Source organism: Marmota flaviventris, chromosome 14, assembly GCF_047511675.1.
Source record: "Marmota flaviventris isolate mMarFla1 chromosome 14, mMarFla1.hap1, whole genome shotgun sequence".
Classification (NCBI taxonomy): Eukaryota; Metazoa; Chordata; class Mammalia; order Rodentia; family Sciuridae; genus Marmota; species Marmota flaviventris.
This window is the reverse complement of record NC_092511.1, coordinates 29,655,691-29,681,344: the sequence shown is the minus strand read 5'-3', so window position 1 is coordinate 29,681,344 and position 25,654 is coordinate 29,655,691. Positions and strand designations below refer to the sequence as shown.

General features: G+C 33.7%; 1 protein-coding gene across 4 annotated transcripts in view; it reads right to left on the bottom strand.

The window, feature by feature from the left end:
* The window catches only part of Rmdn2 (regulator of microtubule dynamics 2), an 87,516-nt gene that overhangs the window by 41,847 nt on the left and 20,015 nt on the right, over positions 1 to 25,654 (bottom strand). The window contains exons 1-2 of one of the 4 annotated variants that reach the window (XM_027933483.3): positions 17,158 to 17,174; positions 15,573 to 16,526 (exon numbers count right to left, since the gene is read on the bottom strand). The exons of the other annotated variants lie outside the window; for them this stretch is intronic. Coding sequence (XP_027789284.2) covers positions 15,573 to 16,526; positions 17,158 to 17,174 — 971 coding nt within the window. Of the gene's footprint in view, positions 1 to 15,572; positions 16,527 to 17,157; positions 17,175 to 25,654 lie in introns of those variants that run through there. 4 annotated transcript variants of the gene reach the window in all.

The following is a 25,654-nucleotide window of genomic DNA, read 5'->3' as shown; positions in this document are numbered from 1 at the left end:
AAAAACCTGAATCATGTGACCCTTTGCTTAAATTCCTCTCACAGATGCCCAAAGCAGAGTAAAACTTGTCTGTACAGTAGTCTACAAGGCCCTACATAATCTGGTCCAATACTTCTGACCTCATCTACCACTTTTCTGTTTGCTTAGCATTCCAGGAACTTTGACTTCCTTGAACACATAGTCACTTTCCTGCTTTAAGATTTTTGTACTTGCTTTTACTTCTGCCTGCTGTTCTTCCCTGAATATCCACATAGTTTACTTTTTTGACTATTTCACATCCTTGTTTACTTAAATGTAACCTTATTATTGTAGGCAATATGATTAATTACATAACAACCCCAAATAAGTTGCAAATTATAAAATATATGAGTTCAGCTGGATATAAATTGGCTGGATATAAGATTAACATATGAAAATCAATTTTATTCATATATATCAGTAACATAAAAATACCTAAAAAGCATAATTAAAGAAAATATTCCATTTACAATGATCTCAGAGTGTATCTAACATCTTGGAATAAAGGTAATAAAAAACAATGTGAAATACTATGGAGAAAATTTATAAAAGTTGCATTAAAAGATGTTTATAAAATGACCTAAGCTCAGAGACAAATAACACCATATTCATGGCTAAGAAGACCAAACATCATAAATATTTGAATTCTCTCAGAGCAATATACAGATTCAATCGAAGGCCAATTTTATAAGTCTAATAAGAATTTTAATAGAATTTCATAAGATGATCTAAAACTTATATGTAAAAGTGAAAAGTCTAGAACAGCCAAATCATTATTAAAAAAAAGGAACAAGAGTAGAAAACTTACTTTACCAGATAATAGGACCTATTATGAAGCAATAACAAGGAAAGAGTGTGGTATTGGTACAGTGCCCAGATTAGAAGAGAAAGAAGTAAAATTATCTCTATTCATAGGTAACATCACCTTGTATACAAAAAATTCTATGGAACACACACACACACACACATCACCTGTACCCCCTATTAGAACAAATAAAAAGTTGAGAAGGGTTACAGGATATGAGATCAATGAACAAAAATGAACTGAATTTTTATAAAGCAATGAACATTCCAAAGACGAAATGAAGAAAACAATTTGATCTGTGATATGATTTATAAGAAAACAATTCTTGAGGCTGGGGCTGTAGCTCAGTGGCCTGCCTTGCACGTGTGAGGCACTGGGTTCGATCCTCAGCACCACATAAAAATAAACAAATAAAATAAAGGCATGCTGTCCATCTATAACTACAAAAACATTTTTTTAAAAAAGAAAGTAATTCTTAGAAATGCATTTAATAAAGAATTCCAAGACTTTATTAAAACTACAAACATTGTTGAAATTAAATAAGATCTAATAAGTCTAAAATGAAATTTCATGTTTGTGAATTGAAAGACAGTACTATTAAGTAGCATTATAAGATTATTAAGATAGTACTATTAAGACAGAAATGCTCCTGAATTTAACCACAGATTCAAAGCAATTCCTATTAAATTTCATCTGGAATTTTCCCCCCAGAAATTGGAAAACTGATCTTAAAATTCCTATGGAAGTCTGGCATATGTGGTACATGCCTGTAATTCCAATGGCTCAAGAGGCAGGAGGGTCATGAGTTCAAAGCCAGCTTCAGCAACTTAGTGAGGTACTGAGCAACTTAGTGAGACTCCATCTCTAAATAAAATATTTTAAAAAGGGCAAATATATCTAAAAAGTACCAAATATACCTAAAAAGCATAATTAAAGAAAATATTCCATTACAATGATCTCAAAGTGTATCTAACATATATATCAGATATATATGTTATGTGTGTGTGGTGTGTGTGTGTTTGTTTGTGTCCCTTATGGAAATGCAAAGGACCAAGAATAGTCAAAATTCTTGTTAAAGAAGAAAAAAAGTGGAGGCCTCATACTTTCTGATTTGGAAATATACTACAAAGCTACAGTAATCAAGAGAGTGTGGTACCTGCATAAGGATAGACATATGGACTAGACATTAAGAATCTATTAAGAATTAAGAGTCTGGAAATAAGTCTTTACATTTTTGGTCAATTATTTTGACAAGATTTTGAAGACAATTTAGCAGAGGAGGCAATACTCTTCAATAAATTGGGCTGGGACAAATGAATATCTACATGCAAGAGGATGAAATTGAACTTTTATATTATATATAAAAATTCACTCAAAATGTATCAAAAAACTAAATATAAGATCTAAACTAAAAAACTCTTAGGAAAAAAACCATATGAATTAATAATCTGATACTCCACAGAATAGGAGAGAATACTTATAAATCTTATATTTGAGAAAGGACTATATATTAAAAAAGAACTGTTACAACTCAACAATAAAGAAATATCCAACTTAAAAATGGGCAACTCCATGACCAAATAAAAAGTGCCCAATTAATTGTATGCTTAACAGGAAATTTTATGGTACGTATATAATATCTCAGTAAATCTATTATTCTTTATAAGAATAGAAACTTGAATATTCCTTTAGACATTAAATAAACAAACTCAGAATTATATATCTACTCTTTCTCCTCCCCTTCCATACACACACACATACACACACACAAAAAAAACAGTTGTATAACAAATTCTACCAAATATCCAAAGAATTAGACTTAGTTCTCGCTCACATCCTGCATGGTGAGGGAAAGGGTTCTCCTCCAGAAGAATGGGTTGGCTGAGAAATAAAAGCTAAGAAAAGTAGTACTATGAAATAACCACAGAAAACAGAAATATAGTTTCAGAATGGGGACAACCACGGGCCAATCTGACCAGATGGGTACAACTTCTGACAAAGAACAGGGCCCACACCCAGTTTATTTATATCAGAACAGATCAAAGAGATTTGATAGAAAGTTCTTCACCAAAACAGGATACAGGTGGGGGCAGGTAGGGTGCTCAGTTTCTAACAGGTCACACCCATCTCCCTTGCTGCGCAGGACCTTTAAGGGAAGAGCTGAGGGGGAGTTCACTTGTATTGGGTGGTCTTAATAGTGCGAGTGCCACTATAAGTTCCCAAATACTGGATCTACCCCTTCACTGGCTTCAATGTTGAAAAGGTCCTTACACATTTCACTTCACAGGTGGCTTTCCACACTTAGTCAAACTCTTCTATGGAAAAAAGAAGTGATATCATTCATCTCATTTTATAAAGTTAGTATATCTGTAAACAAAATCAGATATAGAATAATTCTGGGTGATTTTAACACACCTCTTTCACCACCGATATATCTTCCAACAAAAGCTAAACAAAGAAACTACAGAACACAATAAAACAATCAATAAACTTAGACTTAACTGACATATATAGAATACCTTATCCATCAACAAGCGATTACACTTTCTTCTCAGCAGCACATGGATCCTTCTCTAAAATTGGCCATATATTATGCCACAAAGCAACTCTTAGCAAATACAAAAAAGTAGAGATACTAGCCTGCATTCTATCAGATTATAATAGAATGAAATTAGAAATCAATGATAAAATAAAAAATAGAAGCTACTCCAACACCTGGAGACTAAATAATATGTTATTGAAAGAACAACAGGTTGCAAAAGACATCAAAGAAGAGATTAAAAAATTCTTAGAGGTAAATGAGAACACTGATACTACATAATCAAAATCTCTGGGACACTATGAAGGCAGTACTCAGAGGAAAGTTCATTGCATGGAGTTCATTCCTCAAAAGAAGAAAAAGTCAATTGTATGCTTAACAGGAAATTTAATATATGAAATGAACTTACAAATAAATGAACTTACATTACATCTCAAAGCCCTAGAAAAAGAAGAACAAATCAACATCTAAAGCAGTAGAAGACAGGAAATAATTAAAATTATAGCTGATATCAAATAAATTGAAACAAAAGACACAATTGAAAAAATTGACAAAACAAAAAGCTGGTTCTTTGAAAAAATAAATAAAATTGATAAACCTTTAGCCATGCTAATAAAGAGAAGGAGGGAGAAAACTCAAATTACTGACATCTGTGATGAAAAAGGAAATTTCATGACAGACACTACAGAAATACAGAAAATAATTTAAAAAATTTCTTATTTTGAAAATTTGTACTCCAATAAAATAGAAAATTACAAAGGCATCAGCAAATTTCTAGAGTCACATGATTTGCCCAAACTGAATCAGGATGATATACACAAGTTAAACAGATCAATTTCAAGCAATGAAATAGAAGACACCATCAGAAGCCTACCAACCACAAAAAGCCTAGGATCAGATGGATAGACAGCTGAGTTCTACAAAAACCTTAAAGGAGAACTAATACCAATACTCCTTAAATTATTTCATGAAATAGAAAAAGAGGGAACATTTCCAAACTCATTCTATGAGGCCAATATCACCCTGATTCCAAAACCAGACAAAGACACATCAAAGAAAGAAAACTTCAGACCAATATCTCTAATGAACACAGATGCAAAAACTCTCAATAAAATGCAAAGTAAATACAAAAGCATATCAAAAAGATAGTGCACCACAATCAAGTGGGGTTCATCCCAGGGATGCAAGGTTGTTTCAACATACAGAAATCAATAAATGTAATTCATCACATCAATAGACTTAAAGATAAGAATCATATGATCCCCTCAATAGATGCAGAAAAACATTCGACAAAATACATCACCCCTTTATGTTCAAAACACTAGAAAAACTAGGGATAACAGGTACTTACCTCAATATTGTAAAAGTTATCTATGCTAAGCGCCAGGCCAACATCATTCTAAATGGAGAAAAAAATTAAAGTATTTCCTCTAAAAACTGGAACAAGACAGGGATGCCCTCTTTCACCACTTCTCTTTAACATAGTTCTTGAACTCTAGCCAGAGCAATTAGACAAAAAAAAAAAAAATTAAAGGAACACAGATAGGAAAAGAAGAACTCAAATTAGCACTATTTGCTGATGATGATTCTATACATAGAAGACCCAAAAAATTCCACCAGAAAACTTCTGGAACTAGTGAGTGAATATGGCAAGGCAGCAGGATATAAAATCAATACCCATAAATCAAAGGCATTTCTATATGTCAGTGACAAATCCTCTGAAAGAGAAATGAGGAAAACTATACCATTTACAATAGCCTAAAAAAACAAAACAAAAAACAAAACACCTGGGAATCAATTTAACCAAAGAACTGAAAGACCTGTACAGTGAAAATTATAGAACATTAAAGAGAGAAATTAAAGAAGACCTTAGAAAATGGAAAGATCTTCCTTGTTCTTGGATAGGCAGAATTAATATTGTCAAAATGACCATACTACAAAAGCACTATACAGATTTAACACAATTCCAATAAATTAGAAAAAGCAGTCATGAAATTCATCTGAAAAAATAAGAGACCCAGAATAGTCAAAGCAATCTTTAGCAAGAAGAGTGAAGTAGGTGGCATCACTATACCAGACCTTAAACTATGCTACAGAGCTATAGTAACAAAAACAGCATGGTATTGACATCAAAATAGACTTGTAGACCAATGGTAAAGAATAGAGGACACAAGAGACAAACCAACATAAATACAGATATCTTATATTAGACAAAGGCACCAAAAATATATATTGTAGAAAAGATAGCCTCTTCAACAAATGGTGCTGGGAAAACTGGAAATCCATATGCAACAAAATGAAATTAAGATCTTATCTCTCACCATGCACAAAACTCAACTCAAAGTAGATCAAGGACCTAGGGATTAAACCTGAGACCCTGCACTTAATAGAACAAAAAGTATGTCCAAATCTCCATCATGTCAGATTAGGCCCTGGTTTCCTTAATAAGACTCCTATAGCACAAGAATTAAAATCAAGAATCAATAAATGGGACGGATTCAAATCAAAAGCTTCTTCTCAGCAAAAGAAACAATCAGTGAAGTGAATAGAGAGCCTACAGAATGGGAGCAAATTTTTACCACACGCACATCAATTAGAGCACTAATCTCTAGAATATATAAAGAACTCAAAAATCTTAACACAAAAACAACAAATCACCCAATCAATAAATGGGCCAAGGAACTGAACAGACTCTTCTCAGGAGATGATATAGAATCAATCAACAAACATATGAAAAAATGTTCAACATCTCTAGAAATTAGAGAAATGCAAATAAAAACTACTCTAAGATTTCATCTCACTCCAGTCAGAATGGCAGCTATTAAGAATACAAACAACAATAAGTGTTGGCGAAGATGTGGGGAAAAGGGCACACTTTTACATTGCTGTTGGGACTGCAAATTGATGCAACCAATCTGGAAAGCAGTATGGAGATGCCTTGAAAAACTGGGAATGGAACCACCATTTGACCCAGCTATCCCTCTCCTCAGTCTATACTCAAAGGACTTAAAAACAGCATACTACAGGGACACAGTCACATCAATGTTTACAGCAGCACAATTCACCATAGGTAAATTGTGGATCCACCCTAGATACCCTTCAGAAGATGAATGGATAAAAAAAATGTGGTATATATACACAATGGAATATTACTCATCATTAAAAGAGAATAAAATCATGGCATTTTCAGGTAAATGGATGGAGTTGGAGAATATAATGCTAAGTGAAGTAAGCCAATCCCAAAAATCCAAATGCCAAATATCTTCTCTGATATAAGGATTCTGATTCATAATGGGGATGGGAGGAGGGCATGGGAGGAATAGACAAACTTTAGGTAGGGCAAAGGGGAGGGAGAGGCCATGGGTGTGGGAAAGATGGTGGATTGAGATGGATATCATTACCCTAAGTACATATATGAGAACACAAATGGTGAAACTCTACTTTGTGTTCCACCTGAGAATTGAAAAATTGTGCTCTATTTGTGTAACATAAATTGAACTGCACTCTGCTGTCATATATAACAAATTAGAATAAATAAAAATAATTAAAAATCAAATATATATGTTATAAGACATTAAAATTATGGGTCAATGTCATATAAAATAGATTTTAAAATCTTCAATAAAATAGAATCCAACATGAAAGAATGCATCATAACCACACTGGGTTTATTCTAGGAATTGCAAGCACAATTTAAATTAGGAAATTTCTCTAGTGTAACAGATAAGAATAACTATGATCATTTCCATAGTTCTCTGCCACATCTCCCCACCCCAACAAACTCCTATACAATCTCAGGACAAAACAAAAGAACAACAACAACCATCAACAAAGCATCATCATCATCAATAACAACAATAACAACCCCTTAAACAAGAAGGGACTTCAAAACCTGATAAAGGTTGAAAAAACTGTAATACATTTCATGCTTAATGATAAAGGTGTGAAGCATTAGCCTTAAAATCAGGGAGACAACAATTCCAGTATTCCTGTTTCTTTTCGACATTATACTGGAGGGCCTGGTCATACGAAATCAAAAGAAAAAGAAATAAGAATTATACTAATTGGGAAAGTAGAAACAGGATTGTCACTATTTGGAGATTTTTCAATAGGATAGAAAATCTAAAATAATTTACAGATATGTAATTAACTAGTAAAGTAAAGGTTTCTAATCAATCCTTGAAATACAACTGTATTCCTAAACTCTATAAAGCAAGTTAGAAATACAGTTTTATAAAATATAGCATTTATGACAGCACAAAATAAAATAAAAGGTATCTATGAAAAAATTCAAGTTTTAAAAAATCTGTTATATATTACAGCAGAATATATATTATACTATAGGGCACATATATTATACATATAGAGCACAATTTTTCATATAAAATTCCAGTTTTTTAATAATCTTTCTGGAGAAAATGACAAAATTATCATTTGAGGATGTTATAAAATACCTAAGTGGAAAAATATATCCATGGACAGAAAAATTTAATATTAAACAACTTCATATGACCCCAAATTCAGCTACACTTTTAAAGCAATTTAAGCAGAAACACAATGAAATTTGGCTATGAAACTTAACCTGACCCTAAAATTAATATGAAAGGGTAATTGCAAGAAGAGCCAAGACAATCTTGAATAACAGATAGCAGGGTCACAGTAAAAAGGATGAAGCTATGGAAATTAGGTCAATATGGTATTGGCATAGCAATATGCATACTGGATCAAAAAACAAAGGAAACATCTGGGAAAGTCTCTTCTCCACATTAAAGACACAAAGTGAGAGAAAACTGCTTTCCTACTTTGGACAGAGATCTTTTATTTAAAAATGGGCATTTCTCAGAAAACTGTGAGAGAGTTCTGAAAGCCAATTTTTAAACAATAGGACACATACAAACATGATCAGGAAAATTTAATTATATCTATTAATCTTGGGTTAGGGATTGGATTTTTACTACTTCTTCAACCACCCCCAAAAGGCATTTCATAGATTATCTAATGTCAAATCTATTTTTTTCAATAGCCTCTTATCAGGTCTGAAGAAGATCACTTTAAAATGTCAAATTTATTACTTTTCTTGTCCTATTTTCTGCTGTGAATTTTAAGAAGGATTGTATCTTGTTCCTTATTTCAATTATGTATGATCAACTACTTATTTCCCTAGCAACAACAGCATCTTTGAAGGTATAGTTGCATTATTAAAAAAGAAAAGGAAATTACTTTCTGTGAAAATAAAATAGTAGATTTATAGAAGTATATCAGTAATTATATGCATTGGAACAGTCCCTCAATTCCTCCTTGGAAACACCAAAGGGAAAAACACAGTGAAATCACTTTGCAGGAGATCTAGATACAGGATTTGCAACAACCAAGTAAATGTCCAAACAAGAAAAGGCTGAAATCGATGGAAATTTCACATTTTTGCTAATTTTTGTCACACCCCTTCTCTCATGTGGCATGGCTGAAAAGAAGCTGTCCTATTCCTGGATTCTCACTCAGGACAGAAGAAAAATAATGGAACTTGTCTGCAGTGTTATGGCCTGTATGGCAGCTTCCTGAGAAATGGGTTTCTGTCTTGCAAGGCATAGTTTGGATTCATGTTAGAGGCTACTGAAAGCAGTGAATGGGCACTGTAGTACATGTGAGTTATAGAGGGACCACAGGCTTGTGGGTGCATAGGTCCAAGAGATTATGGGCAGAGGAATACAACTGAATATCTAAGTCTCCGAGGAGATACAGGGATGAGACTCAGGTAAATTAAGATTTTTTTAAACAGTCATGTATATGGGGAGAAGTGGTAAAAATGTATAAGCACATACACATTCAGGTCCAATAGAAGTACATACTGAAAAAAAGACTTGAGAAAATCTTCTGCTTCCCCACAAGGTTGAAAAATACAACTGCAAAAAGCATAGACAAACTTGAAGACAGGTCATTTGAAAATATTGATTATGAGGAGCAAAAAGAATTAAAAAATGGAGAAGTGTGGACAGAGCCTAAGCCGTTCATGGGATGCCACGAAGCAGACCAAATACCCATTATGGGGTTTTAGAAGGAGAGAAGAGAGGTACAGGGGCAGTGAGCTTATTTGAAAAAACAAAAGCAAAACAAAACAAAATAAGCAACAACAACAACAAAAACAAACAAATTTGAGGGTAGACAAGGAAATACAAATACAAGACACTTGATGGAAACTCCAAGTAGTATAAACTCAAAGATATCCACACCAAAACATACCATACTCAGACTATTGAAAGAAAAAACATAAGAGAATTTCAAAAGTAACCAAAGAAACTTATCACATGTAAGGGATCCTCAATAAGATTATTAGTGAATTGCTCAGCAGAAAATTTGCAGGCCAGAAGGTAATGGAATAATATATTTTTAGTACTGAAAGGGAAAAAAAAAGTTAACTGAGATCCTATAATAACTCCAAATTGTCTTTCAAAAATGAGGTAGAAATCAACCTACTCTCAGAAAAACAAAGATAAGTGAGTTATTTACCACTGCACCTACTCTATAAGCAGTATTAAAGGGAGTTCTTCAAGTTGATCTTAGTAATTTGAAGCCATATAAAAATGTAAGGTTTTCCTGTAAAGGTAAGTAATTGAACAAATACAAAAACCAGAATTATTATAATTTTGGGTTGAAACTCCACTTTTTGTTATTTTTTAGGACTTAAAGATAAAAGTGTTAAAATAATTGTGAATCTATATTAATGGTTACAAAACAAAAAAGATATAATTTGTGACATCAGCAACACAAATGGGAAAGGGTAGAACTATGAAGGAGTAGAATATTAGTATGCAATTGAAATTGATACCAGTTTAAAGTTGATTGTTATAACTTTTGTTGTATGTAGTCTCCATGACAACCACAAACAAAATACATAAAGAACATATGCAAAAGGAAATCAAAACACATCATTACAAAAAAATCAACACAAAGGAAGGCTGTAGTAGAGGAAGTAAGGGACAAAAATATGCATAAGACATACAGAAATCAAATAACAAAATGGCAATAGTAAGTCCTTTCCTATCATTAATTACTTCAAATATTAATGGATTAACTTCCTCAACCAAAGTCATATATTGACAGAATGGATAAAAAAAAAATAAGGATCCAACTATATGCTGTCTATAAGAGAATTTCACTTTAAGGACACATGTAGGTTAAAGGTAAAAGGATAGAAAGAGCTAGTTTATGAAAATGGTAACAAAAAATAAAGTGGGAGTAGCTATACGAATATCACAAAGCATAGACTTTAAGTAAAAACTGTGACAAGAGACAAAGGACATTATATAATAACAAAAGGATCAATTCACTAAGAAGATATAATAATAATAAATATCCACATCCTATAGCCATATAAAATGTAAGGTTTTATAAGACATTATAGCTTCGAAATATATGAAGCAAAATTGGACAGAATTAAAGGAAGAAATAGTACAATAATAATAAAAAGACTTCAATGCCATATTTCAATGGATAGAACAATCAGTCTGAAGAAAAATAAGGAAACAGATGATGTTAACATTACTATAGGCCTAGAAGGCCTAAGAGACACTCACAGTCTTTGCTTCATATTAATAATAGAATAGGCACTCTGCTCAAGTGCATATGGAACATTCCCCAGGAAGGATAATATGTTAGGCCACAAAAAAGTCTTGGTGAATTTAAAGATATTTAAATCATACAAACTATCTTTCTGATCATAATGAAATGAAACTAGAAATCAATAGAAGGAAAACTGAACAAAACACATAAATATGTGAAAATTAAATAACACACTCTTAGACAACCAATGAGCCAAAGAAGAAACCTTTATGGAAATTAGAAAACTATCTTGAGTAAAATACAAATGAAAACACAACATACCAAAATTTATGGGATGCACCAAAGGCAGTGAGTGACAATAAAAAAATTTATAGCTGTAAATGCTTACATTACAAAAGAAGATTACAAATCAAAAATCTAAGTTTACACATTATGAAATTAATAAAAGGGACAAACTAAACCTAAAGATAATAGAAAGAATAAAAAATGGAGATTAGAACAAATAAACTAAATAAAATGGAGATTAGAACAAATAAGACTAAAAAAAAAAAAACAGAAAAAAATCAACAAAACCAAGAGTTTATTCTTTAGAAAGATCAACAAAATTGACAAATCCAGACTAAGGAAAAAAGGGTAAACTTGATCAAAATCAGAAATTAAAGGGGAAATACTTCTACTCATTTTATAGAAATAAAAAGGATTATAAGAATTGTATATCAATAAATTGACAACCTAGATGAAATGGACAGATTCCTAGAAACGCACATATTTCTAGACTGAATCAGGAAGAAACAAAATATGAGCAGGCATACAACTAGTAAGAAGGTTGAATCAATAATCAAAAACCATCCAGCAAGGCAAAATCCAGGACTAGATAGATGGCTTCACTCTTGAATTCTACCAAACATTTAACGAAGAATACACATTAGTCCTCCTTAAAATCTTCCAAAACAATGGAAGAGGAGAAAACAATTCCAGATTCATTCTGTGAGGTCAGCATCATCCTGATACCAAAGCCAGAGATATCCCTGATGATTATCCCTGATGAATTATCCCTGATGAATATTGATGCAAAAAAGTCCTCAAATGCTAGCAAACAGAACATACATTAGAATGAGTAAACACCATGACCAAGTAGGATTTATTCGTGGGATGCCAGGATAGTTCAAAATACTAAAATCAAACCAAAATAATATATCATATTAACAAAATGATGGGGGAAAAGCCACATTATCATCTCCCTTAAATCAGAAAAAGCATTTAACAAAACTCAGCACCCTTTCATGATAAAAATTTTAAACAAGTTAAAAATAGAAGCAACTTTAACATAGTAAAGACTACATATGAAAAGCCTACAGATAATATCATAATTAATGGAGAAATACTGAGAACATTTCCTTTAGAAACAGGTGCAAGGCAAGGGTGCCTGCATTTTCATTCAACATAGTTCTTGAAGTCTGAGTCAGAGCAATTAGGTAAGATGAAGAAATAAAAGGTATCCAAATTAGAAAAGAAGAAGCAAAATAATCTTCCTTTCGCAGACAACATGATTTTACATGTAGGGGAAAAAATAACCCTAAAGATTCCACATACAAAATAAAACTTTTTAAAAATAATAAATTCAGCAAAGTTTCAGGATATAAAATCAATAAAAAATATTCAGTTGTATTTCTATACACTAACAATAAGTTATATAAAAAGGATTATAAAAATAATCTAATTTATAAAGCATAAAATAAATTTAATTAAGGAAAGACTTGTATGCTGAAAACAATAAAACATTGCTGGAAGAATGCTAAAGAAGACAGAAATGGAAAGATACACCATGTTATGACTTGAAGATTTAATATTATTTACATGTCAATACTACCCAAAGTGATCTACATATTCAATGCAATTCCTCTCAGAATACCAATAATTTTTTGATAGAAATAGAAAAATCTATTCTGAAATTCATTTGGCATCTCAAGGGATCCTCAGTAGTCAAAACAATCTTTGAAAAAGAAGAACAACATTGAAGATCTCACATTTCTTCTTTTCAAAACTTACAACAAACCTACAGCAATTAAAGCAGTTTGGTACTGCCATAAAAACAAAAATGTAGACCAATGGATTATAATATAGATCCCAGAAGTAAACCCACACATATTTGTCCAACTGATTTTTGACAAGGATGCCAAGATCTATTAATGGAGAAAAGACAGTACATTTAACAAAGAGTGTTGGGAAAATGATATCTACATGCCAAAAAAAAAAAAAAAAAATGAAGCTGGATTTTTACTTAACATCAGTCCCTCAAATCAACTCAAAATATATCAAAGACCTAATTTCAAAAGCCAAAACTATACAACTCTTAGAAGAAAACAGAAAAAAACTTCATGGCATTGGATTTGGCAATGATTTCTTGGATACAAGAACAAATGAACAGACAATATAAGAAAAAATGGATAAACTGAACTACATCAAAATATAAAACTTCTGTGCATCAAGGAACACGATCAACAAAGTAAAAGGGCAATCCACACATTGGTAGAAAATATGTGAAAGTCATATATATCTGTAGTTAGGGGCCAAAAATCCATAATATACAAAGAACTCAAAAAACTCAACAACAAAAACTGAGCAAAGAACCTGATTTAAAAAATGGGCAAAGGACTTGAACAGATATTTCTCCAAAGAAGACCTACAAAGTCCAGTGATCAGATCAAAAGAGGCTCAGCACCACTAATTTCTAGGGATATGTAAATCAAAACCAAAATTAGATACCAAATTAAACCCATTAGGATGGCCACTATAATAAAACAAAACAACAATTTTTTGCAAAGTAAAGGAGAAATTGGAGTCTTGTGCACTCTGGGTGGGAATATAAAATAGTGCAGCAACAATGAAAAACAATGTGTTCCCCCAAAATTAAAAATAGAATTACTTGATGATCCAGCAATTTCACTTCTGGGTATAGACTCAAAAGAATTAAAAGTAAGGTCTCAAAGAGGTATTAGCACAATTATGTTCATAGCAGTATTATTCACAACTGTTCAAACATAAAAGCAACTCAGATTGTCCATTGATAGATGAATGAATAAGCAAAATATGGTACACACACCCAATAGAAAATTATTCAACCTTGAAAAAGAACATTGACATATGCTACAACATGGATGAACCTTGAGGACACTATGCTAAGTGAAGCAAAGCAGTCTCTATAATACTATACAATTCTACTTATATAAGGCACTATGAACTAATCAGAATCTTAGAAAGTAGAATGGCTATTGACAAGAACTGGGGGAGAGAAGAAAGGAGAGAGTTATTGTTTACTGAGTGCAGTTTCATTTTTGCAGAATGAAAAGAATTGTAGAGATTAATGATGGTGCAGGTTGTACAACAAAGTAAATGTATTTATGACACTGACCTGTACATTTAAACATGGTAACAATGATAAATTTTGTGATATGTATGTCATCACAACTAAAAAAAATTAAAATTGAAAAAAAATATTTTAAAAGAATATATACTAAGGGGAAGAGAAAACCATAAATATAAAAACAACATCTTAGCCTAAGGATATAGATTTGGAAAGCATTTAATATGATAAATCATTGAAAATAATGCAAATTCCTTTCCTCTTAAAAAGCCTTAACTATATTCTAACTTCAATATCTTTAATTGCTTATATTCATTTTTCACTTAGTTATTTTGATAAATATAATTTTTGTTTAATGAAAGATATCTGTAAAATACTTTTAAAAATACCATTTTGGGATACTGACATACATACTTCTTATCTCTGATTTCAGAGTTCTTTGAATCTTCAGATTTGTGCGTATATGAAGGCATATTAAAATGTATATTTAAAATTTACTTAAAATATCTTGTTTCTAAATATTCTACATATTTGCATTAAATATTGTTTACTTATAACTTGATTCTTTAACAGTAGGGGTGGCTGTACTGAGAATTGAACCCAGAGGCACTTTAATACTGAGCTATTCCCAAGCCCTTTTTATTTTTTAAAAAAATTTAAGACAGGGTCTCCCTAAATTGCTTATTGCTGCTCTAACTTGCTAAAGCTGGTCTCAAACTTGCCATCCTCTTGCCTCAGCCTCCCAAGCTAATGGGATTACAGGCATGTGCCACCATGATTGTCTATAATTTAATTCTTGAGTTAATAAAAACATTATCAGTATGACATGAGATGTATAGCTAGCAAGCCTGATAAAAATTTAATTGTGTGAATTGATCAACATAGCTCTACAAGTTATGTAAGAATATTATGTTTAATGATTAGAGTAGGAAAAAAGAAGGCACTGAAATGTACTCATTTATATAACCTATAAGTTTGTTGTTATTTTCACACCACAAATGTATCCCTTAGAAATTTGGGACTAGTCAACCTTTAAGGAATAATCTTAAAAAATTCTGAGACAGTCATTTTTTACTTCTATATTCCAATAACGTCAATAAACTAACTTTCAAAATTACTGTAATTAGACTACACTGTAGGAATCTTTTTCAGAAAATGCAGTGAAGCTTAGTGGGGAGAGGAAACTTCTATAAAAAAAGCAACCACTGATTTCTACAGACTCTGGTGTGTAACTGGTGTGAAATCTGATTTAAGCTGCCCTTCTAAGACAGAATAAAATCTGAGATGACCTTATCTTCTGAATTTCAATAGGCGAAGGTTTGTCTTCATCTTGGGAGGAGACAGAAATATTTTCCTCTTCAAAGGGGCCTGAAGTAACTTCACTTTGAGATAGGGCAAAGCTATTGGAATTTTTATAAGATGAAGAATATCCAACTTTATGGAAGATAGGGGAAGTTTGAGAAAGACGCTGTTGAGTCATACTTGGAGAATGACTGGTGCTGTGACTGTGAGACTTGAAATGAGGGGAGTCTTTTGACTCTTTACTTAAATGGTCACTTTCTTCAACAGCAATGGCAAATTTATTTGCTATAGAGGCAGATGAATTAATAGTTGGAAGAGAAAAGAAAGATGCCATGTCTTGTTGAAGGGAGGCTCTGTCAGCAGTGTTACCATGGGGTGAAGAAATAGTTTTTGCTTCTAAATTGAAAAAGCTATATTCAGGCTTAGAGAAGCTTATACGTTTTTCTGTACCAGGATGACTTTGTCTTCTAGAAAAGATTTTAATTTCATTTGAGTTAAACTTCTCCCGACTTCTTGGTTGAGGATCAAAAAACATGTTAGTATTATAATAGGAAACTATACTGAGTTTAGGGGAAGAAAGACGTCTTCGGTATCTAAAGGCACCAAAATGGCCTGAAGATTTTGAATCATCTTCATTTTCTTGAGAATCAAAATTAGCTCTACTTTGTCTCTGATAAAGGGAAAGATTGCTTTTTCTAAGTCTATCAGATAAAGATTGTCTTCTTGCATAGAGAATTGAATGAGTAGATGTATCTGATGGATGAGATAATTTTCTACTTCCTGTGGCTGAACTGACTTCATATGTTGCAGAAGGACGATATGTTTTAAGATTAAGAAATTTATGTTGTCGTAAAATAGAAGAGGCTTCATGATGCTGGGGGTGTGAAGTAACTTGATCTTCAGTACAATTTGGTTGGAAGTTCTGGTCCTCTTTGCAGCAGCTAGAGTGAAAAAAGGGTCAAATGAGGGAAAAAAAATAGGGAGCAAAGTGGAGACCTGCCAAGCCTCCTGAGGAATAATATCCACCTTACCCAATAGGGAAACAATAGGGAATAAGAAAAATAAGGTAGCTGAAGTTGGTGGTCATACAGATGTACCCCAAAGAAGGCATGAGTAGATAGAAGACCACCTCTGTAAGTACCTGCCCACTTCTCCTAAAGCTTGGGGAAGGAAATTGAAAGACTCAGAGGAGAAGGTGGAAAGAAAAATAAAGGAGATCCATGAAAGGCCCCCAGGACTAAAGGATCCCCAGGAAGAAAAATAGAACTTATGTTTTTAAAAATAATAAATTACAACATCTGTTCAAGACTATTAAACTAGCATATTTAAAGAAGTAATATATTCTTATATCCTGTTTACTGATTTGTATTAAAAATATTAACTGTGGGAGAAGCAGAACCTCTCTGTAGAGGATGTTCCAACTAAATATACAGACACTCCTGTTATTGTGGGAAACTAAAGCAAGCACTAACGCTTGTCTTATGAATATTTTCAATGTTCTTTAGCACACGAAGCATGAAACACATGGAGTGTTATGTTTGGTTTTATTTTGTTTTGTTTTTAAGGGCTTACCTTAAGCATTTTCCCATGTTAACTTTAATCCAAACTGTCTTCCCTTCCTTTCTAGATCATCATCTTTAAGCCATAAAATGCCTTGTGTAGGTGGAAAAAGTCAGAAGATGAATGCTTAAGCTGCATGTGAAACTAACATGGCAACAACACAGAATGTGATGACAGCAGACTCTAGAATTTAATGACATCAATGTAGAATAGAATTATTTTGTGGCTCACCTTTTTGAAAAGCTCCAATTTGTGTGGCTGTAGCATTCGTATTCTGAGTTCATTATGTTCAGAGTCTGCCATCAAATCAAGGGATGAAAAAGCAGCAGGATGGGGGCAATAACAAACATAGTATCGCCGAAATTCTTTCCTTGGAAGTGTCTCTCTCACCAGCAGCTGTCCACACCCTGGTTTAACTAATTTTTCTTTCACTTAAACATACTTTACAGCAGGATTTTACATACTTCAGTGAAATGAAAAATGACTATTAACAAACTTTGGTCTGAAGATATATTGAAAAGGGGAGGAAAGATTTAAAAAGTACCAAATGTCACTTCTGTCTCCCAAACGCAACAAGCTTCATCCACACTGATAGTAAAACGTGTCATGTGATTGTCTGAGCCACATGCAAAGATTATGGAGAGGTGATGTGTCACTTTTATTATGCTTGAAACAATTTAATATTCATCTAATGGTGAAGTTAACAGAGTTAGTAGGAAAGGAACATTGTTAATTTTTTTTTTCCAACCCAATTTGGAATACTGTCTCCATGATGTATTTATGTGCATACCTACTTGTGACATTAAACACCTCTCAAACACTTAATCACTGTTCAATATCCTGATACTGTACCCTCTGTTTCCTCCTACCTTTGTTCCCTAATAGCCTGCTTCAGAAACCCCTTGAACAAATTCCTTTTAAGAGGCCTAAAGTTCTTAATTGCTTAATTGTCTCACACAATTTTCAGATTTGTGATTTGATTTTACCCTACATACATACTAATAAATTAACACATTCAGTCCCATTGTCTCTCTCTCTCTCTCTCTCTCTCTCTCTCTCTCTCTATATATATATATATATATATATATAAATTGAGCAACAAATATGCCATTTATGGTATCTCTGAGTTCTATTCTTTTGAGAAAAGTAAATAGGTGATGATTAGAGTGTTTGAAAATATTTTATACTTATAATGGCACAAACTTTACTGCACAAATTCCTTTTGCTAAATATTCAACTGAACAAAGGGACCAAGTACAGGGCATAGTCATTTGTAGTGTAGTGCACTGACGCCTGGCAAACTCTAACTTGTTACTTGTGACTTGTCTACAATGTTTTGACAAGTGAGAATGTGTTCAAGTGCTAACACTAGAAGAAACTGAGGAACTGCTGAATAAATATTCTGAAGATGAGAATATTGAAGCATCTGGTACAGTAATAATTCTATCAGATGTAAATAATTTAACTGACAACAATGAAGCTGATGGGATAGTGAAACTGGTGAACCAATAGTGAAAGATATTCCATGTCCTCTTGAGTTATATATTGAAACATCTGACCTAGCTGCCAAAATAGAAGGTATGATGATAGTGAAGATGTTCATGTTACTGCTATTGATTCTTCTATCTGTCCTCAGGGAAAAAAGAAAATTGGCAGATATCACTAGGTAAAAAGTGAAAATTATACAAGTCAGTACCTGTTTGGCAATCAATAGCATCCAAAAACTTTAAATAATATTTAGAGAAAACACTTATTATGAATTCTCAGTGAGAAAAATTCTTGGAGTATTAAGCTTGGTGGAGATTTCTAAAGAAATATTGAAGCCCCAAATATACAATTATATTGTTAAAGAAACTGTATGCGCTTCTGCAAAACATAAGAATTAATTTGAAGTACTTAATGTAATAAGTTAAAACATTTTTAGGAATTGTTATGTTTTCAGGATAGCATAAATTACCCTCCACATGAAACTATTGGTCAATGTTGAAGATTTGGATATATCTATCATTAAAAATGAAATGTCAAGAAATCATTTGCTAACATATATTTTTTGCAGTATGAAGGACAAGAAAATATTTTAAAATTGATCCTCTAATAAATATGATTCAAAAGTCATTCATGAAACTTGATATCTTTGAAGAACATTTGACAGAAGAAGCAATGATTATTAGACATTATAGACATAATTTGCTAAAACAGTTTATGAGGTAAGCCCATAAGATTTGGTTATAAATTCCAGGCACTGTGCAGAGTATTGGGATATTGCTATAACTTTGATTTGTATTGTGGAAAAAGTACTTAAGAAGGACTGTGCCATGATGACCTTTTGCATTGGGAATAAGGTAGTTTTATAAACGCTTTAAGTAATAAATAATCTACAATCAGACTGTGATCTTCAACAGTCTATTCACTGGCTATAATTTGTTGTTAAAACTTTAGGAATTGAATCCCAGGCCACAGGCACCATGAGGGAAAACAGACTAAACAAATGTCCTCTGAAACTGACAACAGTAATGAAAATACAAGAAAGAGGGTCGTATAATAACAGATTCAGCAAAAATAATGACATTTTCCTGTAAAGTGGCTGAATAATAAATATATCATCGTTAGAACAAACTACCAGACTAAGGAACCACTTGGCAAAGTTCAACAATGGAAAAAAATTAAAGAGCAGAGTCAATGTGTTTCAACCACAATGTATATCAATAGTGGTGTGGATCAACATGATGGCTGGGTTCCAAATATTCCATCTCTATAAAAGTAAGAGATGGTACTGGATATTTTCACTTGAATAATTAACATGTGTGTCATAAATGCATGGATTATTCACAAATTTTTGAACAAAGATAAGAAATATCTCATAAATTTGTTGGATTTCAAAAGTGGTACCTGCTTGGCATACCTGGAATGATGCAATGAAAACCATCAGGAGAAAGAAAAGTTAATACTCCTAGACGTACTACTGCTAAGATGACATCTGATTTGACATGAGAAGCTATAATATTCTGAAATAGCAAGAGCAAGAATGATGTCAAAACAAGTCATGTCATGTAAAACTGGCAACAACTTATCAAAAATGTAACCTTTTGTTTGAAGTTTTTTGCTCATTTCCACCAAAATTAATTATTGAATAATCATTAAAGTCACTTCTTTTTATATTATGCAATGTATGAAAGGAATCATATTTGCCCAATGTCCTATTATAGGATAGTTTATATATATTGTTCCAGTGTCCTATTTATAGGACAATCCACATTTTTTATCTTAATGATAATAAAGGATATATAAGTTCTAGATTAGGATTTCCAACCTATTTTAATGCACCTATGTCAATTTCATTGAAATATTCACAGAACTGAAAACTTGGGACTTAATAGGTCAATCTCTTAAACAGAAGACATAAAATTCCTAGGTCAAAAACAGAAGGTTTATACTACTCATGGCACAGCAAGAAGCCTGACCAATTGATTATTTGTGTTGTGTGTTGGTCCTCCTTAGCTCCATATTGGCCACAGGGGCAATGTAGAGGGTCCTGAGAGAAAAAACAGTGAGTTTAGGTGATCCAACACTTTTATGGCTAGTAAGCGAATTGGCTTAATCTTCTTCAAGTCCTAGAGGAAAACATTCCCTCCTTCCTAAAGGTTTCTTTTCTCTGAAAAGTGGCCCAAATAAAGAATGGTCAGGGCTGTTCTTGGCAGACCTACAAAGATATATAGGAGTACAGGAAGCCCAAGAAATTCTGTCTCTTAGTGCAGCAATCTATTATTTTCCCCCAACTTTTTTGGGGGGCGGGGGTATGAGAATTAAACTCAGGGGCACTTAACCACTGAGCCACATCCCAAACCCTTCTTTTGTGTTTTATTTAGGGTCTCACTGAGTTGCTTAATGCCTCACTAAGTTGCCAAGGGTGGCTTTGAACTCACGAACCTCCTGCCTCAGCCTCCTGAGCCGCTGGGATTACAGGCCTGCACCACCAGGTTGACACTATTTTTTCTTTCTTGTAAGATTGTTACCTGTTTTTCTTCAGTCAGATGAGATCAGGTACATTCAGAATGGTATGGCTGAAGATTGCTCCTCAGTCATATTAAGATCTGTGGTTACCTTTTGCTAAAGGACTCCTTTTGAAGGATGTAAAATGGCAGGCTAGAGGGAGGCTGCATTCTGTGTCACTCATGGACTTGGGATTCAAGCAGTGGGAATAATGTTTCTCTTCGAGTGATTAGAGGACCCCGACAGCTGCTCCTGTGCAGGAAACACTGTCGCCACCATGCTGCACAGGTCTCTAGGCCTCAGCATCAGCACAGGACTCCAGGCCACACACCTACACAGGTCCTCCAGGTACCCAAGTAGGACCACCCGGCATTAGCACCCGCACAGGACTCCTGGATGCCCACCCCCACAGGAATCCCAATCACTGATCCCACGCAGGACACCCGGTCGCCATTCCCGTGTGATCCCCATGTGGGACTCTTCTGGTCCCCTCCAACTTGGGACACTGCAACTACTGCACAGTCCCCTACTCGTGGCTACCTGCAACTGGGGTCACTGCACTGGGTACACAGACAGCCGCCAGCCACAATACTGAACGCCACAGAACTGCTTCTCTGTACACGCTGCTCAACGTCACCGCCCGCCTAGCCCTACGTGACCCCCTACACCCCATTGCTTGAAGCAGCCACCTCCATCTTGAGACACCTTCCTCACCATCTTTAGTTGGACAACTCCCAGCTTGGAACACCAGCAGGGTGTTATTATCAAAGTACGGAAAGTCCCCAACTCCCACCTCTCCCTGGCAGCCACTAACCTGGCACAGTGCCTGTGGCTACAGGGCCAGTCTGTAGCTCACAAAACCGGGTCACAAACCTGGGTAGCAAAATCGCATCCTGAGCTGCCCAATATAAAACAGCTCTGCACAATAGGTGTACAGCTCCCAGAGCGCACCCCTTAAAACCTCTAGAGAAAGGTTCCTTATTGGGAAGTAGAGAGGGAGAGGGTAAGTGAGATACAGTTTGGAGACTAAAATAGAGACCAGGAATTGTGAGGTCTACAGGGGATGTAAGGAGATAAGAGCAGGTGCCCACATCACAGGAAGAGGCCCCAAAAGAAATCCTTGGACCAACCCTCCCACCCTAATAACCGTCACCATCCTGAGGTTAGAGATAGCAGCAAACAACAGACAACCCCACCTATTGGATGAGAAGGAAAGCTGGAAAAATACTGATCTCCAACCAAAACAATACTTGTGTCTTCCTTTGAGATTTTTTTTTCTCTCTCTTCTCCTGCCATCACATTCCCCAACATTTGTGAAACCAAGTGCTTTACATGAATTAGGCTACTGAGGACTGGGATGTCTGAATAGTATATTACAGTGGTGTTGTATAGTCTTTTATCTCCTATTTTTACATATTTTACTTTTCTTAATATATATGTTTGTTTGGTTTTTGTACTCTACTGTCTTGCCACTTACTTGTCTCCCCAAAATCACTTTTTCTCTCTTCTCCTGCTACTGACCAACTTATTTATACTCCTCTTCCATGCTTTCTAAAATAGAAAAACTCTATATTCTCACCTCCTACACCCTCAATATCTCATCCTACACCTCACCCAATTCTTTGTTCATAATCAGAAACTGTAGACTCTTTTGCAAACCTACTGTTTATATTGTAGATAATAATTGAATGTACTATTTCTGTATATTGTGACAAAACCATAAACATCTTAATAGCAGCTATTTGGTTTAATGTTGTATATTGTTTGCATTGGGATTTGTTCACATTGTTCTCCCCCTTAAAGGAGAGGTATTAGAAACCTGTACCGACACTATTAGCCTATGGGGTAAAAACTGTAATGCCTCGGATCTGCAGTGTTGGAAGGGAAGACACACACAAACAACATGAAAACAAAAACAAAAACAAGGGAACAGGGCTGGGGATACAGCTCAGTTGGTAGAGTGCTTGCCTCGAATTCACAAGGCCCTGGGTTCAATCCTCAGCACCACAGGGGGAAAAAAAAGTGCCCCAACAAACCAAGATAATACATTATTAGAATCCATGACCAGCAAAATAGAAGAAATGGCAGAGAAGGATTTCAGGATGTACATAATTAAAATGTTCTGTAAATTAAAGGATTATATAAGAGAGCAAATACAGGCTGCAAAAGATCATTTCAATAGAGAGCTACATAAGCAAATACAGGAAGCAAAAGATTACTTCAATAAGGAGATAGAGGTTCTAAAAAAAACAAACAGAAATCCTTTAAATGAAAGAAACAATAAACCAAATTAAAAGTTCAATAGAAAGCATCACCAACAAATTAAATCACTTGGAAGACAGGACCTCAAACAATGAAGACAAAATATATAATCTTGAAAAGAATGTTAACCACACAGTGAAGATGGTAAGAAACCATGAGCAGAATATTCAAGAATTATGGGATAACATAAAAAAGACCAAATTTAAGAATTATTGAGATAGAGGAAGGCATAGAGAAATTTAAGAATTATTGAGATAGAGGAAGGCATAGAGTTCCAAACTAAAGGAATGAACAATCTATTCAATGAAATAATATCAGAAAATTTTTCAAACATGAAGAATGAATTTGAAAATCAAATACGAGAGGCTTACAGGACACCAAATGTAAAAATCACAACAGATCCAAAACAAGGCACATTATAATGAAAATGCCTAGCATACAGAATAAGGAGAGAATCTTAAAAGCTGCAAGAGAGAGGAGTCAGATCACTTATAGAGGGAGACCAATACGTAGCTCAGCAGATTTTTCAACCCAGACCCTCAAAGCCAGGAGATCATGGAACAACATATATCAAGCTCTGAAAGAAAATGCATGCCAACAAAAAATCTATATCCAGCAAAATTAAGCTTTAGATTTGCTGATGAAATTAAAACCTTTCATGATAAACAAAAGTTAAAAGAATTTACAACTAGATAGCCTGCACTACAGAACATCCTCAGCAAAATATTCCATGAGGAAGAAACGAAAACAACAATGAAAATCAGCAAAGGGAGGTATTACACTAAAGGAAATACTAATCAAAGAAGAAACCAAGTCAAGTTAAATACCAAAAGTAAACAAATATGACTGGGAATACAAATTATGTCTCAATAATAATAACCCTGAATGTTAATGGCCTAAACTCACCAATCAAAAGGCATAGACTAGGAGATTGGATTTTAAAAAGTACCAACAATATGCTGCCTTCAAGAGACTCATCAAGGGAAAAGACATTCACAGTGAAGATGTAAGGTTGGAAGAAAACATATCACTCACATGGACTGTAGAAGCAAGCAGGCGTTTCTTTTTCATCCTCATATCAAATAAAGTAGAATTCAAGACAAAGTTAATCAAAAGGGATACTGCTTAAGGGAACCATACATCAACAAAATAAAACAATTATAAATATATATGTCCAAACAATGGAGAATCTACATTCATCAAACAAACTCTTCTCAAGTTCAAGAGTCAACTAGACCACAACACAATAATTCTGGGTGACTTTAACACACCTCTTTCATCACTGAATAGATCTTCCAAACAAAAGCTAAACAAAGAAACTATAGAACCCAACAATCCAATCAATAACTTAGACTTAACAGACATATATAGAATATTTCATCCATAAATTATTGAATACACTTTCTTTTCAGCAGCACATGGATACTTCTCTAAAATTGACCATATATTTTGCCACAAAGCAACTCTTAGCAAATACAAAAAGTAGAGATACTACGCTGCATTCTATCAGATCATAATGGAATGAAATTAGAAATCAATGATAAAATAAAAAATAGAAGCTACTCAAACACCTGGAGACTAAATTATATGCTACTGAATGAACAACAGGTTGCAAAAGACATCAAAGAAGAGATTAAAAAATTCTTAGAGGTAAATGAGAACACTGATAACAGCATAACAAAATCTCTGGGACACTATGAAGGCAAGACTAAGAGGAAAGTTCATTGCATGGAGAAGAAAAAAAATCAACAAATAAATGACCTAACATTACATCTCAAAGCCCTAGAAAAGGAAAAACAAATCAATACCAAAAGCAGTAGAAGACAGGAAATAATTAAAATCAGAGCTGAAATCAAATAAATTGAAACAAAAGGAACAATCGAAAAAAATTGACAAAAAACAAGTTAGTTCTTTTGAATAGATAAATAAAATTGATAAACCTTTAGCCATGCTAAATGAAGAGAAGGAGAGAGAAAACTCAAATTACTGACATCTGTGATGAAAAGAAGGAAATATGACAGATACTATAGAAATACAGAAAATAATTGGAAATTATTTTGAAAATTTGTTTTTTTTTAAATTTTTATTGTTGGTTGTTCAAAACATTACATAGTTCTTGATACATCATATTTCACACTTTGATTCAAGTGGGTTATGAACTCCCATTTTTACCCCGTATACAGATTGCAGAATCACATCAGTTACACATCCATTGATTTACATATTGCCATACTAGTGTCTGTTGTATTCTGCTGCC